The 17,775-nt window shown below is 37.3% G+C and overlaps 3 protein-coding genes across 3 annotated transcripts; 1 reads left to right on the plus strand and 2 right to left on the minus strand.

Moving 5' to 3' along the window:
• Positions 1 to 1,202: 1,202 nt before the first annotated feature.
• LOC119996560 lies at positions 1,203 to 3,215 on the minus strand. Its single transcript, XM_038843239.1, has one exon. The coding sequence runs from the start codon at positions 3,213 to 3,215 to the stop codon at positions 1,203 to 1,205; it is 2,013 nt and encodes a 670-aa protein (XP_038699167.1).
• A 4,018-nt stretch (positions 3,216 to 7,233) lies between these two features.
• On the plus strand, positions 7,234 to 9,715 carry LOC119996568 (triacylglycerol lipase OBL1-like). Its single transcript, XM_038843252.1, has 5 exons — positions 7,234 to 7,543; positions 7,811 to 8,007; positions 8,137 to 8,170; positions 8,391 to 9,007; positions 9,446 to 9,715. The coding sequence occupies exons 1-5, from the start codon at positions 7,234 to 7,236 to the stop codon at positions 9,701 to 9,703; spliced, it is 1,416 nt and encodes a 471-aa protein (XP_038699180.1). The 3' UTR covers positions 9,704 to 9,715.
• Positions 9,716 to 12,251: 2,536 nt separating this feature from the next.
• On the minus strand, positions 12,252 to 14,345 carry LOC120004182 (cytochrome P450 81E8-like). The gene is made up of 2 exons (XM_038853456.1): positions 13,382 to 14,345; positions 12,252 to 12,978 (listed from the first exon to the last, which is right to left on the minus strand). Exons 1-2 carry the CDS (start codon positions 14,294 to 14,296, stop codon positions 12,358 to 12,360), a joined length of 1,536 nt encoding a protein of 511 aa, XP_038709384.1. The 5' UTR covers positions 14,297 to 14,345; the 3' UTR covers positions 12,252 to 12,357.
• Positions 14,346 to 17,775: the final 3,430 nt, after the last annotated feature.

The following is a 17,775-nucleotide window of genomic DNA, read 5'->3' on the forward strand; positions in this document are numbered from 1 at the left end:
ATAAACATATGTGTAAATTAAAATAAGTGAGTAGTGACAAATGAAAAAGGTTGGTTGGTTGGTTACGGTTGGACAATATATACACTAGCAGGAGTGCTGGCTTTAAAGGGGCAGCTAAAGGACGCAAGATCCACCATATCATAAATGGACCGACTTCCTTACCTTGTCGGAATATGCCACTGTGCTAGGGATGGGTTGGACCACCTGATTGGGCCATCCCTAAAAGTTCAAAACCATGTTTGTTCGGCCCACTTAAATGGGTTTCATTTTGGTCACTCATCGAGTCATCGTTTTCTATGTTGGGCTTTCTTCAAATGTTCAGTCATATGTTGTGATGCCTAAGCCATTGGCTGGGCTCAATTGTCAGCCCAATTTACTAAAGCGAACAAAATTAACAAAGCAGCATACCAAATGCCATGACTAATATTAATCATTTTCTTGTCATCTATGCATATGGCGAGAAAATTAACAAGGAAGAAATCACAGGCACCGCAGCTGTAGGCTGTAGCTAGCACCATCTATTGGTCCAGTTATGATAGGGATCCAGCAGCTGGTATCCTACTTATTTCAATTGCTGAGTTGTACGCATCGAATTTCATGTTCAACAGACATATGAAACCCATGAATTCGATCACTTGAAACTTGTACATTCAATCTCAACAATTGGCCAAGAAAACGCAAAAAAGAAAAAACTTATTGTTCTTGTTTTTTAAATATAATTGATAGTCCATGTTCAACAGCCACCTTATTTGACTTCTCTGGTTTAGCATATCCATTACATCTCATTTCACACTAATTAATTCATACATTAATCACCTAAACTTGATGACCATGATTGGTAGGTATTATATAGTGGTTGTTGCATATAATTCTGGTATTATATATAGTAAAGAATTATAAATTTTTTTTCTTGACTTAAGACAAGTTGTACGAGAGAAACTACAATTACTGTCATTGTTATGGTAACGAATTGTCATTGTTTTCAGTTTGGTATCAATTTGTTGTCGAGTTAGATTGGCTGTTGGTAGAGCTGTTAATGGGCCATATGTCTGTTTTTTCCAATGTATATGAGGTGTTTGATAAAAGGCGTCACTGGTTTGCATGACAAAGTTAATTGCGGTAAACATTGTTGAGAGGAAAAGATAATACAAACTTGAAAACCCATATGAAGGCGGTACAATTTATCACCAACAATACAAAACCTACAATGGCCACGGAAGATTCGTTCTGCAGTCATAGTGAATGAGGAAGCTGCACTCGGTATTGGGACATGCCAGTGATAAATCTTCACAGTCTTCGCCACATGAAATGCAGGGAAGGTCATTTCTTGTCATCTGGACAAAAGTGAGTATCCGACCTTTATGGTGAAGAGCATTTTCGATGAAGGCATCGCCAAGAACACATTTCAGATGACCGCAAAATCCACATTGCCAACAGCGGTAGAACAGCTGCTCTTCTATTATCTGATCCAGACAAGCATCACAAAAGAACTCGATGCTAGATTCTTTAAAAGAAGATTTATGGGCAAGGTGAATAGCATGTTCATGGAAGCTTTCAACTATCTTCTTCGGTGGAAGTGTTAGCTTGCAAAATGCACTACACGTGGCACACAGTTTGTGCTCCGAAGATCTTTCAAGTACGGAAGAGAAAGGATATAAGTGGTATTCACGGCCTGGTTTGAGATACGGATACTTACCAAGAGCACATTTGGGATGAGCACGATAATCAATTTCAGCACAGTAATAACACCAATGCATTGGATCTCTAGCCTTTTCGCATAAATCACAATAATACTCACCATCTCCATAAGCATTATCAATGGAGTCATGATAGGTGAGTACATATTGATCGCCAAAACTTGAGTGCTTTATTGTACCAGGAAGTGTGGCGCATTTGTAGCACAAGCCGAATAAACATTCAGGGCATCCAAAGGACAACCATTTTTCAAGAGAACCACAAGCATTACAAGGAAACTTGGTACGTTGAATCAGAGGGAGGATATGCTCGTGACCGGCATGTTTGAATTTCTGCGGAACTGAAACACACCGAATACAAATTTCGGTGCCGAACGCATTACTCTTGTAAATGAAGCCATGGCTTTGATTATGGCAGGCAGAACAAAAGAAAATGCCACCATTATCCCTCCACGCTTTTAAAGTAAAGATGTCGGATCCATCCAAGGGATAAACGAATGTTGGTAATTGAAGGCAGGTTTCGTGAAGCAGGAAGTCACATTCTGCACAACTGTAAAAGGGGTTTGAGATAGGTAGAATGCATCCATCACAATAGTACTTGTTATTGTGAACATCAATCTCATCATCAGAGAGGGTTAAGTTGTGGGGATGACTAAAATGCTTGATCTCTTCGGGTACTTTGTGATCTTCTTCTTCAGGTTTAATCTTCTTGGACCAAGGCGGCTGAAATGGTTTCAAATTCCTAAAAGAGAGAACCATATCTGAGTAATTATGTTTAGGAAGGATTAACAGCTGATCTTCATCTTGGTCCCCAACTGGGTTTTGTACCGCATGGTCTTCATTTTGTAATGCACAGTTCACATGGACGACGAAATTACATTCTGGTTCCGAGCAATAATAGCAACCATAAATCGTGCTCACCTCATCACGACAAATTCTGCATTGGGACTTGACACCTTCACTTTCTTGAATGACACAAGCGTGGACGAGAGGATGACGATGCTGTCTTAAAGAGATTCCTTGTGGTGTTGATATACAATTAGCATGGACCACAAGATGACACACAGTACATATATGAGGCTGTGATACACTATCAGCAAGGTCACAGTCGATGCCACACACATCGCATCTAATAGCTTCCGACCTCATGAGAAGAACAAATTGGTGTGGGTGATCGCATTTTGATGACAACGAGGCACATTTGACGTCCACTCCGAAGTCGCAATCATCACAAACATACATGAGGTTATTTTCTCGGTAATTGTTAATAGCGCAAATATGACATGTCCCGGGACCTAGACAAAGAGTGAGCCTGTGTTGTCGATGAAAACGGTGCCAGATCTTATCGTTTAGCTTTGCACAACTCTCGTGAAGGGAGTAATTGCACTCTCGGCAGTTGTAGCTTGCAGCCGTTATTGGTTCGTAACACAGATGGCAATAAATTCTCTCGCCACCATCAGTTTGGTCTTCACTGCCTAAGAATGTTAGCTTATGCTGGTGAGAGTAATGTTGGATCTCCATTCCAATACTCTGTTTCTCCTCGCACAGATGGGTTTAGGGTCTGAAGCTTAACTTTGTTGGCTATACAAACAAGAAAGGTAATGGAGGTTCAGGAACATATACTTTGCTACACTTAGCAGTTACATTTGTCCTTTAGTTCCTTTTCTTTTGTGTTCTTTGGATTTTTTATATGCTCATCCTTGAGTTCTTTTACTTTTGCTTTTGCTTTTGCTTTCATGAATTTGTATCACTATTATGTGTTTAGACGATCGATGCCATAAACACACTGGATAGCATTTGACAAATATGAGATATACTCTCTGAAAATATGTTTTTGTTCAATAACCGTTAGTCAAATATTATAGAACGTGTGGAATAAACAAGTAACAACCAACACAAAACACACGAAATAACGAGGAAAATACAAAAAGTTAAGACAAATGCAAACACAAGATGATAAGAACATAGCTGGAGCTAGCCTGTCTAATACTATCACCAATGGCAGTGGAAATACATATGTTTCTTGTCAGGCTAATGGCGATCCGTGATTACACTCGTGGCCCAACCAAACTGAATTGCAAACCATGGGCCTAAGCCATTGGCTGGGCTTAAATCTCAGCCCAAATATCCGTGGGTCTACGTTCAAACATTTGAGATGAGCCTCAATCCCACTATAGTAAAACACGAGTACTCTGGATTTCTCTGTTCTTCACAAGCACAGCAATGATAGTTTGAGTCATCACCATAAAAAGATTGGAAGGCAAGAGCTACAGGATGTTTATGGTTGCTTTCAACTGTCTTGGGTGGAGTGTGAGCGAGCGAAATATCAGTACTAAAGATCAAATTCAGCACAGTTAGTGAAAAACCAAGGTTCCCGATTTCTCTATTTCTTGCATAAATCAGAGTCGTACCGAATGGGTGAGGACGTAACGATGAGCATCACTTGTGCCTTCGATTGTAGCATCAAGTGTGGCATATTGGTAGCATACGACATAGGAACATTCCTGGTATTTTCAAAAAGAATGAATTTTTACAGCAACCACAGGGGCATTACAATGGAATGATGGATGTAAGTGGTTTCTTGAACAAAAAAGAGGATATGCTCATGACCAGCGTGTCTAAATCTGACTGAAACTGAAGCACATCGAGTATAAATGTCAATAATACACTAAGATTAATTCTCTACTATTTATTATCTGTGAGTTAGGGTCCAGTTGCTTCATTTTGCTGTTGAGTTAGTTTGGCTGTTGGTAGAGCTGAGTCGGCTATATGCCTGTTTTTTCAATTGTATATGAGATGTATCAAAAATCCACACCCCCATACATGTCAACAATATTGTCCGGTTCTCGTGAATACATCGGACCGGCATGACTTTGTTCCTCCTTACGCCCAAACAAGTGGATTAAACCCAACTCACATGAGTCTAGGAAAATGTCTTGTTGTATATAGGAAGTGGACTTTGCCCATATAAACCACTCAATTAGTGGTGTCCCAATCTATGTGGGACAATATGTTTCTAACAAGGTGTTTGATAACAGGCTTCACCGGTTTACATGACAAAGTTAATTACGGTAAACATTGTAAATCATGCATTGCCCGCAAATTAATACCTAATTAGGACACATCCATGTAATTGATTTGTGGATTTATATGACAATGTATCCGGATCCCCTCCAATTACTAAAATTACCTACTTGTTACTTATTATTGTTATGAAATTTTTTTAAAATTGTTTTCTGTGTCAAAATGGACTAATTGGATACCCTCCAATTAGTTAGTAATTGGAGAGATCCCAACTCTATAGCAATCACTTCCCTAGTTCTCCATTCAAGTATTGCTCTTGAGTACAAATTTTCTATCTTTTTAGCTTTTTCTCTTTGCATCATGCATTATCATAATATAGATATAAAAATAAAATATCATTAGAAAAGTCATATTCATATGGTACGTTCCTCTCAGGCACTTAAAAATGATAATTTTTTTTTGAGAAAGAAAACTTTCATAGAACCAGAAAAAACACTACGAAGCATGGCGACATTCCCTTTCAACAAGCGAACGCAAAAACATCGGACAGTGATTCAACCAAACATGTTTGCCCACCAAGTTTCTAGCCATTTGGGCTAGATTAGATTATGAGCAACACAATTCCCATTATGACCCACATGATGACAACCAATAACCCCAAGCATGGACATAAACGATTTAGCCTCCCGTACAAAATGGTCCATTCGAGACTCCAAGTAATCATCCGAAATTGGAGTTTGAACAACATTCAACGAATCCACCTCAATCTCAAACTGTCAAAAATTACTCTCCTTTAATCCACGTAAAGAAAAAAAATTATCGCTAGTAACTCGGCAAAAGTCTGATCCACATGCCCCTTTAGCTTCTCAGAAAAACAAAATAAAACATTCCCATTATAAAATGATAAAATTGACTAGTTAAAAATATTAAAAAGTATAATACAAAGATAAAGAACATAATTAAAATGATTAACCCAACATGAAAATTGTTAAACTTTTGACTAATTAAATGACACGATCTTAGCATGTTCTTCCATTATTCTCTCACGACACGTCTTAATAAAAAATAATTCCAGCTTATCTATCACCCTCGTGAATCGTGGGTCAATCAAATGAAACAAGTTTTAAGAACCGCATGGAAAACGACGGATGACCCGTTGGGCTTTTTTCTGGGCCCATTGCATAATTAAAAGATGGGTACGGTTATTTGCCCCATAATTAGACACAGTACAATCAAATTTTTTTAAAAAATTTAAATTTATTAAATTATCCTTATATTTGATTATCTAAAAATCAATATATTTTGGATTATAGAAGAATTTAACTCACTGTACGTCAATGAGGGAAAAAAAAATTCTTTTATCCCTGATTGAAGATATGGCAACATACTATATAACTGCATGAAGGTTCTTGCTCTTCTATCTGTCATAGAAAACGCAAAACAATGACTCTATGCCCCTAAGTAGTCTCCTTTGCAATGCTTGCATTGGTGGTACCGCGGTGCTGGGTCGAGCTCGACAATTGGAGATCAAAAAGCAAAGGATTGTCTGGAGGAGGAGAGGTTCTCCTTTGCTTTCGAAGTTAATTTGGGGTTGTTTAGGTAGGATTTAGGATATTAAATATTAAGTAATTAATATGTTGAAAGGGTACTTTGGTAAATTCAATGTGTGTATTAGGAAAAAATAATTGGGTGTATAATTAAGTGTGTGCGGTAAGTCTAAATCTGTGTATAAATATCGGTTCCATTAAAAGATTAATGTGTATGGCAAATTTAGTCGGATAAAAGCCAGCCTCCTCTGTCTGGATTGGGGTAAACTGTTGTTGTAAAAAAATATTTTATATATGTAAAGAAAGATGAGAAAGTTGTAAATTATATCAATTATTGAAAGTGTTGGTTAGAAGTTAGAACCACCATATCAAATATTTATAAAGATATTGTGGGCCCCAGAATATTGGATTGGGTATAAATAATTAGTGTTTTTTTTATATATATAAATCAAGAGATATTATTAATGAAAGAGGCTTCAAACAAGCCAAAACTTATGAACAGCCAGCTAGATAAACAAGACTAACCACTAAACGTGAGATAAAGTAATACACACACCCCACTTCCAAGACTTAAACCGACTCCTTTATAACGTAGAATCAAATCAAATGAAATTAAAGATTTCTTAATTAATTATGAAATCTTGTCTTGGCGAGTTTTGTCTACTCATTGAGTAGAGGAAATTACCACTGAATGTGGTACTCTGTATTGGTTTTTTACTAATAGAATCAACTCTTGTGGCCTACCATTCAAAAAAAAATAAAATGGACAATCCGGCCATTTGGGTTGTTTAATATACGTGCAATCTTTAACACTTGATAACGTATAGTTTTAATAAAATCGGACCTTAATTATATATTTGTGTTGTTGGGTAACTCTATAAATATAGCTCCCAAGTTAAGCACAAAATCCATAACAAAGAAACTTTGCATTAGCTAGCTAATTAGTTTTCTTAATTTGAATATCAACCATGGAGTGTGATGAAGGGTTTGCTAAGCGTTATATGAACTTGAGACCCGAAGAAGTTAGATTTGTGGATCTCTTTCGCATCTTATTCTCTGTTAACATCGACAACAAGAACTTTGTCGACAGCAAAGCAAGGAAGACAAAGGAAGATACCTTCGACGTTCGTTGGCTCATTTTTCTCTCCATTGTGGCTCAAAAGCTATTGCAATTTGTCTCCAAGCCGTTGTCTTTTATTGGGTCTACTCTTGAATTTTTTCTCAACCTTCTGTCATTCAACACTAATATTCTTGTTCTCCTTCTTAATGTCTTACGAGGTTAGTTTATTTATTTATTTGTGTTGATGATTATGGTTTAGGTGGTTGTTAAACTAATATGAATCGACCACTTGGGTGAAAGCCTAATAGTGAATCTCTCTGAAACAAAATCGTAAAGATTCGGAAGGTTCTGAATTCGATCCCACTAGGGTCAATACCTTAGGACCAAACCTTATTCTTATTCTAAAAATCAGAAAACTAAATCTAATATTTACCTTTTATTTCCACATACTAAGTAAAATGAGTAAAAAAATGTTGTATACACAGGAAAGGTAGTGGTGCCAGACAGAGAATCAGCGAATTTCAAATCATTTGTGGCAAATACAGACGAACGAATTGTGTTAGATGGCAGCATCAAACGTGGAGATGGCATGAGGTTCCTTGCGGCACTATCAATTATGGCTTCTAAGGTTTCATACGAGAACAAGGCCTACATCCAAACCGTAGTCGAGGATCAATGGAAGGTGTATATATATATATATACACAACCATGCATGCATGCGTATCTTGATTACTTACGTCTTAAAATTCCAATAATTGGTTCTCAAATTAATCAAAATTAAAGATCGATCGGTGTTTTTGATCATTTGCAGATGGAGTTCTTGGGATCGTATGACTTTTGGAATGGTGGGTCTTATCTTTAGTAAAAAATTGGGCAGCATCTTTCTATTTTAGTGTTCAACTTGACAACTTGGATGAACCATTATTATTTGGGCCTAATTTATAGTTTATATAATTAATTGTAAAATATTCGTATCTCCATCGATTTCCAATTAAATTTGTTATTATTTGATGAATAAATTATTAATTCCATTAAATAATATTAATAAATGGCACAAATTTGCAGAGTATCAAGATAAGGCCACAACACAAGCCTTCATTTGTCGCGACAAGACGAATGACCAAGACACAATTGTCGTGGCATTTAGAGGAACCGAACCATTCGATGCCGATGCATGGTGTACTGACGTCGATCTCTCTTGGTATAAATTCCAGGGAGTTGGGAAGATCCACGGAGGTTTCATGAAAGCTCTAGGCATGCAAAAATATGCAGGTTGGTCTAAAGAAGCCAAAAGAGACGTTAATGGTGGTGGACCCTTAGCTTATTACACAATCAGAGACATATTAAGAGAAATTCTTCAAGAAAATGATAGAACAAAATTCATTGTGACTGGTCACAGCCTTGGCGGGGCACTGGCAATTTTGTTTCCAGCAGTGTTGGCGGTTCACGAGGAGAAATTGTTGTTGGAGAGATTGGAAGGAGTGTACACGTTCGGACAACCAAGGGTGGGAGATGGTAAATTTGGGGATTACATGGAGAAGACGTTTAGAGAGAATGGTATCAATTATTACAGATTTGTTTACTGTAATGACATGGTTCCAAGGGTTCCTTATGATTACAAAGGACTTCTGTTCAAACACTTCGGCACCTGTGTTTACCATGACCGTCACTACGAGGGAAAGGTAATTACAATCGTCAATACTATATCCCACATCGGATTGATATAACCCAATCAAGTAGTATATAAGTAAAATCCTACCAGCTCTTGCACAAGTGACGCATTTTCTGAGTCTAAGAACCAATGTCGACGGTTCATGAAAAACAAATCCGTGCTGGATTGTGGCCCACACTGAACAATTATCCTTGATTTGTTTGTGCAACATCCCGCACGACTTTATTATTCTGAGCTGTCACCTATGGTACTTAAACCCAGCAAAAGGTATTGGTTGTGTGAGAGGGAGTGAATCTTTGCTTAGTAAATCACTCGGTTGAATTATGTTAATCCAATATGTAATTTTTACTTATAAACTACTCGGTTGGATTATGCCAATCCGATGTGGGATTTTTTTAGCCTTAACATTTTAAGATGATTTTTAAAAGAAATTGATGGTTATATGCAGATTGTTTTGGAAGAGCCCAATAAGAACTACTTCTCCCCTTGGCATGTAATTCCAATGATGCTAAATGCAGTTTTTGAGCTTATCAGGAGTTTCACAATTTGGTACACACAAGGACTTCATTACAGAGAAACTTGGTTGCTCAAAGTGGGTAGGGTAATTGGATTGGTGATTCCAGGCATATCTGCTCATTCCCCGCAAGATTATGTGAACCTCACACTTTTGGGATCAGCTGATGTATTTGTACCTCGTACGAGTTAGAAATAAATGTATGTATTTTTCTATGCGTCTGTCCAAGTGAATGTATTTGTACCTCGTACTAGCTAGTTGAAATAGAAATACATGTGTATTTTTATATGCGTCTGTCCTGGTGAATGTGCAAGGTCTTTCTCTATTTCTCAATTCTCATCATGGTCAATAAGGTGCATGATTATGGTTTTTGCATCATCAAAGGAACAATAAATCCACATAATCTGATCCACAAGCCACAGCTCAAACATCTAGTCTATCTTGACTTGAGCCCATGCATATCCACAAGCTAATTAAGACTGACCACTAGACCAATATGGGAATAACCATGAGCCACATGATGAAGAGAGATGAAAAACCCTAAGCTCCACTCCACCTACAATCCTCAGTTGTTAATCAATTCACCAGAGATATAGAGAAGATGATAGGTATGGCAGACTCTCTCAAAGGCTGTAAGGGATTGAGGTGAGATGATAATCATTTCACTTTTTGAATCTGTTCTTAATTCTTGGGGCAATTATTGAAGTCTCTTTCTGTCGATTTGCATAGCTCATCTTGGGTAGGCCGGCAATGTGAAAAAAAAAAAACTGATAAAGAACTTTACTTCATTGCTTTGATCATGAAAAGTTTGCCATGCATTGCCATCAAAATAATACCTAATTAGGGAATCACGACACGACATAAGCCTTCTGTTTTAACTTTTAAATATTAATTTTTGATTTTTAGTATAATTTATTATTTCTTCAAAGTTGCCCCCAATGAGTGCAAACTCTGGGTCCACCCCTTAGTCCAACCATTCCATCAGTAAATTTGTTGGGCGGTGGTACACCTCATGTGGAGGGCCACCCCAACAAAAGGCAAGTCAATTGACTTGGCTTGCCATATCAAGTGAAAAAGCCAAAAACAAAATGAAGGAAGAAGATCGTGTGGTGAGAAGATTGGAGAGCCAATTGGTTGTCTCACACTAATTGCCAAGAGATAAGATTGTCCCATAGCATTTATTCTAAGCATGCAATGTTTGCATGCGTAAGCCTTGTTCCATGCAGATACAAGTCTTGCAGAAATCTTTGGTAGATAACTCAAAGATTTGGATGGCGACCACACATGGTAATACTGTTCTTATCACGGCTGAGAATTCTCTATAAAGAGAGGGTGCGCCTGGTTTCAAGAGAGAGAGAGATTACTACTAAAGAGTGAGTGCTACGAGAGTGCAAGAAGCACAGCGACCTGCAAGTGCAGAGAGTGCAAGAAAAAAACAAGTTCTGCAGTGCAGAGAGAGTATAGCTGCATAGTGAGTGCAGAGAGAAAAAGAGTGAGGTATATACACTGGGTGTATTTGGGGTTTGGGTGAGTGATTCCAAACTAGTATTCCACTCTTTGTATTCCCGTAGTGGTATTACTGTGGAATTGTTATACCCATTATTTTAATAGTGAAAGTTTTTAAGCGGCCTAAGGGTCCCGTGATTTTTCCCTATGAAGGGTTTTCCACGTAAAAATTCTGGTGTCCATTCTTACTATTTTATTTGGGATTGAGATCTTGGGCAGGATTATTCCGCAATAATCCCATCAATTATGCACCCTTGTGGCCAAGGTGATGGGTCAGAAAATGAACCAAAATGTCTGGTTAATTAGGTGAATCCAAGTTCATAAATTAAACGAAAATTGATAAAGATGCTAGGGGGTTAGTATCTCAGTTATAACTGCTGATGAGTTGAACTCACATGATTCGAGTGAATTCGTGGGCTTCACATATTTCATATGATGCACATGAAATCATGAATGTGTGTACAATTCCACAGTTGGGATAACTAGGATATCAACTGCTGAGATTCCTATCATTAATCTAAATTAAATGGTCCAAGACATGTTTACCGGCTCTGGTTCACTGTAAAAATGGAAGAAAAGCACATCGAGACAAGGAAGCTTGAGTGGAAAGCAACTGATGGGAGTTTTACTTATTCAAACTCAAGGATCCAATACGGCAAACCTAAATAAAACACATAGACATTAAGAGTGTGTTTGGATTGAGGGATTTGGAGAGAAGGGAAAGGAAGGGAAATAGAGTTTCCTTCCAATTATCTTGTTTGGATAGTTTATTAAAAATTAAGAGGAGGGATTTGAGGGGATTTGGGAGGAAGATTTCATTAAATTTTTGTTAAAATTCTTTCTCTTCAAAATGGAGTCATTTGGAGGGAAGAGATTACTAATTAAGTCATTTGTAAGTTAAATATCTATTTTACCCTTGTACATAATATTTTAACATAAAAATAAGGATAAATTAGTAAATTAAACAAATTTTCTTTCCTTCTTTTTTTTATCCATCCAAACATGGGAGAGGGAAAAATAGTTCTCCTTCCCCTTCCTTCTCTCCCCCTCCCCTCCCTTCTCTTCCCTTCCCCCCAAATCCCTCAATCCAAACACACTCTAAAATACAATGAATGATATCACAATAACGAAGACCTGCAGCGACACAATACACAGATACCAATTACACGCTCCAAACATGAAAAATGATTAAGATTCAACAGTAGTTGATATCTCAATTATCTTAGTAGTTGAGATAACTGAAATACCAGTTATTAGGATCCCCATAATAACCGCTCCAAACATGGTGGAAAAGGCTTATTCATGATAGCGTGGGCTTCAACATGACCTCCCCAATCATGTTAGAAAGCATCAGGGAAAAGCTTATGCATGATGGGTCGGACTTTACACATGGTCTCCAATGGCTTCGACTTGGACACGGTGACCCCTCCATTTCCTTCATCCAGGTCAACCAATCTCTCATCCACCCTTTTCCATTGAAAGCATTGAAGAAGGGACCCTAAACCCAACCCAAGAACACGGTGGGCAAGCCCTGCTCCAGGACAGGCCCTCCTTCCGATCCCAAATGCTATGATTTTAGCATTCTCATTGCCCTCCTCCATAAATCTTTCAGGCTTGAAACTACTTGGGTCATTCCAAAGTTTAGGGTCCCTTTGTATAGCCCATGCATTAACCAATAACAATGTGCCACCGGGCACGTGGTATCCTCCAAGTGTGCAGTCGTCCGATGATAAATGCGGGGCCAAGAGTGGTGCCGCTGGATGTAGCCGAAGTGTTTCTGATATGATGGCTTGGAGGTAGGGTAGTTTTGAGACGTCTGCCTCGATCATCAAGTTTTCCTCACCTATTTGAGAGTCTAGTTCTGCTCGAGCTTTTTCTAAAACCTCAGGATTGTTAACCAAATTGGACATAGCCCATTCCATCATCACTGATGATGTATCAGTTCCAGCCAGCATCATCATCTGCATGCACGACACATTCCATATTACTATTCGTTAATTTATTTTGTGTCAACAATCAATGAGAAAGCAGCAAAGATAGACATCCCAACAGTTGGTACCCTAGTTATTCAAGTTGTTGAGTTGTATGCACAAGATTTCTTGTGCGACATGTGGAGCTCACAAATTCACTTGAGTTATGTGCGTCCAACTCAATAGCTGTGTGATAACTATGATACCAAAGTGCATTGATTTTTGTCTTTTTCGTGAGAAAGTAGCTTTGAATTGGATGGTAAAATCAAGAAATATTTGCATGTTAGCCATGACAATTTGACAAGTTTTAAAAAATGTGGTACGTAAGAAAACAACTTAGCTTGAATTGTCAGAAGAAGAAGCCATAATTAAAGAAATTAATTACTTTACTAACCATAACGATTCCTTTGATAATATCATCTGGGTACTCCCCCGGCTGTGACTTTTGCAAAGAAAGCAGACGAGCAAGCATTGAATTCGCACTCTCTGAACCTCCTCTTGCACTTCTATGGTCATCGAGCAATCCTTGTAGAAAAGCATCTGACCTTTGACCTATTTCCTTCACTCTCCTCTTATACCTCCCAAAATCAGTCCACTTCAAAATGGACAAGAAATCTCCTGGATATGTCGGTCCAGCATTATCCGAAATATCGTTCATTATCGCCCTAAACTTCCTGCCTTCCGCTTCATTCTCCACATTCTCACCGTAATATCTCTTCCCTACAACCATTCTCATAATAATATTAAAGTTCAGCTCGAAAAGCAATGACTTCAGCTCTACCTTGGCGAAATCATGTTGAGAACAACGTGACAGCATGCTGAATAATAACCGCTTCACCTCGTCCTGCCGGATGTTTAAGAACGTGTTGAGCCGTTGATTGTTGAACATTTCAACCGCGTAGATTCGGCGCAAGTTGCGCCAGTGGTCTCCGTATGAGGACTGTGTGACGGTTGTGCTGTTGTAGCTAATGTACTTGTTTAAGGTATGTTTAGGTCGGTTGGCAAATACGATGTCATTCTTAGTGAAGCATTCCTGCATGAGGGGGATGGATGTCAACACAAGAACGCGGCGTGAACCGAACCTTAATGAGAATATTGGACCGTATTTTTCAGAGAGTTTCAGGAAGATGTGGTGCAAGGGTCGTTGTTTTAGGAGGTAGAGGTGGCCAAGAATGCTGAGAGAAGGTGGGCCGGAAGGGAGATTATTGTTTTTTCCTTTGTGGGTTGTGGTTCTTGAGAGGTAGAATTTGAGTGCAAGAATGGTGAAGAAAAGAGAAATGAATGAGTAGAAGACAGTGGTGTATTCCATGGCTGATGAGATTAGTTTTTCGTGGTGATTGCTTCAGCTAGGGTATGGGTATTTATAGAAAGACTATAAGGGGATCCAGACTTCCAGGGGTGGTAACATGTGGGCATGTGAACTAGATCTGCTCTATATATATTTTTGTATATATAAAAGGAGTCAAAGATGGCAACCATGCAATTCTTCATTATCTCCGGATCCCAATATATTTTGTCTAATTATTTCAAATGTTGAGATTGATACATACGATTTTCATATAAATCATGTAGAAGAGGGCAGCAGAATTGGTGCTGTAAATACACATAGGCTCCATTTGGCACAGCTGAAAAATTGATTTTCAATGCTAGCGGAAATGCTGCGAAAAATATGTTGAGCTTAAAGCTGTGAAATATGCTGTGAGGTGTTTGGTGAATTAAAAACTGACGTTAGCGGAAAAACTGTTGACTAAAAGTATTATTTTGAATTTAATAATTATTTTCTTATTAAGGTTAATTTAATAAATATAATTTATTATTAAAATTAATTTAAGTATATTAGAATTTTTTTTATCAAAATTGAAAATTTTAATTAGTCAAATAAATAAAATAATAAGTTTTTATATGAAGATCATTAATGTGTATTTTATTTGTTTTATAAATATTAAATTAATTTTTATAATATTAATTATAAATATTAAATTTATTGGCAAAAATATTTATAAAACTAAATAATATATTAAATATATATGATTAAGTTGTGGGACCCACATTAAATAATATAAAAGTCAAAAAAATCATGATGGATAGGTCCCACAAAAGAAAAATGAAAAAAAAAATAACGGAGGCAACGGAAGAAAGAAGCTCCCATTCCGCTGGCCGTTTGTGGCTTGATTGGCACCGTGGAGCCGCTTTGGGGAGCCGCCGTGCCAAACAGGCACATAGTGGGAAAAGTCAAATACGTAGGTGTGAAAAGGATGTTTTGGTTTGTCAACTGAGAGAAGACAAAGAAAGATTGGGATAGAACCCAGGCATATCATGTGATTAACTTTTAAATGTTCAGGTTGTCCCTCCCAAATTAGGATCTAGGGGCTGGTAATTCTCGTACAATTCTCATTTAATGGTTTTAAAGGTGTGTTAGATCACATCACAATTTTGTGTTTACTCCGCTAGACTTATTTTCTATCATTGGATTAGAATTGTAAAATCTCAGGAATTCTAGAGTTGCCTCGCATCCCCAAATTAGACTCAAATCAATATCAGTAATTTGTTCAATGACGTTCATTAATTTTTATGGGTCATTTTATAATTAGTAATAATGTCAGCTACTCTACTGAATACTGATTAGATTATATCGGCAATTAGTATTTGAATATATATACATACATATAGAGCTATATATTCTGAAATCTTCATTTGAAATGAAGAAATCTATCTCACTCGATCTCTTTGCTGGCTTGCAAATTGCAATAATAAATGAGGACAGCTCATCATGAAATCAAAGTTTCCAACTCAAACTTTGACAAATTGATTTCAAAGTTTAGCATGAGTTTGGTGCTAAAGATATTTTTATATAATTTCGTTGAAAAGGATTTCAATTAATCTTTAGTTATTTTGTCGGGAATGGGTACTCTATTTGATGTACATCAAATTAATGTTATATTCTCTATCTTTCAAGTAATTAGATTGTCCATTACCTTTGATTTATTTGCCTATGTTGCTATCAATCAACCTAAATTAATGTTCAAAATAAGTTTAGTAAAAGGATTAGAGACAAATTTGTGTGTCATTATTAAACGCTTAAAATACAATGCTATTGCATAATTTCAGTCTCTCTAAAATTGAATTTGAAATAAAAATTACTATGTAGTCTTGTTAGAAATGTTGGTGTTCATACATGATTCATAGAGATGTGGATGCTCAATAAGGGCTATCTGAGACTCTAATAGAAAATGATAAAGTACTTCTTAACAATTGGTATTCCAGATGCTAAGTTGGATACACATGATTTAAGTGAATTCGTGGGTTTTCACATGATTTACATGAAATCTTACACGTATAATTCATCAGAAGGGATAATTGAGATTCCAATTGTTGTGATATTTCCTAATATATCCTTCATATATATCCTTGCAAAATGTTGACTTTTGAGACGTGATCGATCTTGGGTGAATGAATGATTCAATATCAACTATGCTTCTTTTGCGGACTTCATGTTTAGTTTCATAATCTTCTGAGCTGTCCAACTGGTAATGAATAATGATCCTATTTGTTCCTTAGATTTAACAACAAATTTATTCCATAAAGAATCAAGATATCTAGATTTGGCTTTTGGATTCCTTAGCAGCATGTCAACTTACAAATACTTTGATCATTCAGTCGTAAAAAGCCATGTTGATATATATATTTATAATAATATGGAACGTCCATATTCCATAATGAACAAGGCTGGCTAGACACGTTACAGCTAGCAGAGCAGAGATACACTTGAATGCGAGCTCATGAGAAACCCCCTCCACTACCTCCACGAGGCTTATTTATGAGAGATGGGTAACTGGGGCATGCATGTTTTTTATTAGGAGAAAGCTAGAGCCCTCCAAAAGTTTCCTAAATCTACGTGACATTAAAATAATTATTAATTAAAGACACATATGTAGAGCTCACTTCACATCCAACACTTCATATTAAATGAGCGTCTTTTGGTGGTCTTTTTTTGATGTCTCAAGCATTATCTTTTTATCATCTTATTCATAAATGCCTACCAATCTACCAACTTCTACTGCAATCAAATTATGACATATTTGAAGTTGATAGCCATACCTTGCATTTAATCGCACTAATTTTTTTTGTTTTCCAAACGCTGACTAATGCTTCATTTGTTTTGAGGAAAATTAACCTCTCACGAAAAATGTATATCATGATAAAACAACCAATTTTTAGTGTTTGGATAAAATAATTGCTAATATTTTTTATTGTTTGTTTGATGGAAAACATAAATTTGAGATATAATGATATAATCTGTTTATATATTTATTTATTTATTTATTTATTAATGTGTTTATATATAGAAGGATATATAATACATGAGGATATAAAATATATATATATATATATATATGTATATTTGATGCAGCACGACACACGCACGCCACGAGCCCAAGCGAAGGGTGGCAATCCACAAAGTCTGAGCAGGCCCACACCAGAGGGAACTGGCAAACCAGCCCAGCCCAAACAACAGCCGCCAAAGCCCAACCGACACCCATGCGAGCATGGGCCGGCTGTAACCAAGGCCCAGAGGGCAAATCCCCCTGAAAACCTTGGCTACTAGAGTAAGGATTGCTCCTTACTATATACTGTGGTTTGAACCTATTCTTACCCGATGTGAGATTCCGCATCATACTTCCCCACTTAGAACTCGCGCGTCCACGTGCGACCGTACTGCCAACAAACCCACCCGAGTCCACGGATGGGGGCCTCCCGAGTCCACGGGACGAACCTGGCTCCGATACC

Source organism: Tripterygium wilfordii, chromosome 1 (assembly GCF_013401445.1).
Source record: "Tripterygium wilfordii isolate XIE 37 chromosome 1, ASM1340144v1, whole genome shotgun sequence".
In the NCBI taxonomy this organism is placed as follows: Eukaryota; Viridiplantae; Streptophyta; class Magnoliopsida; order Celastrales; family Celastraceae; genus Tripterygium; species Tripterygium wilfordii.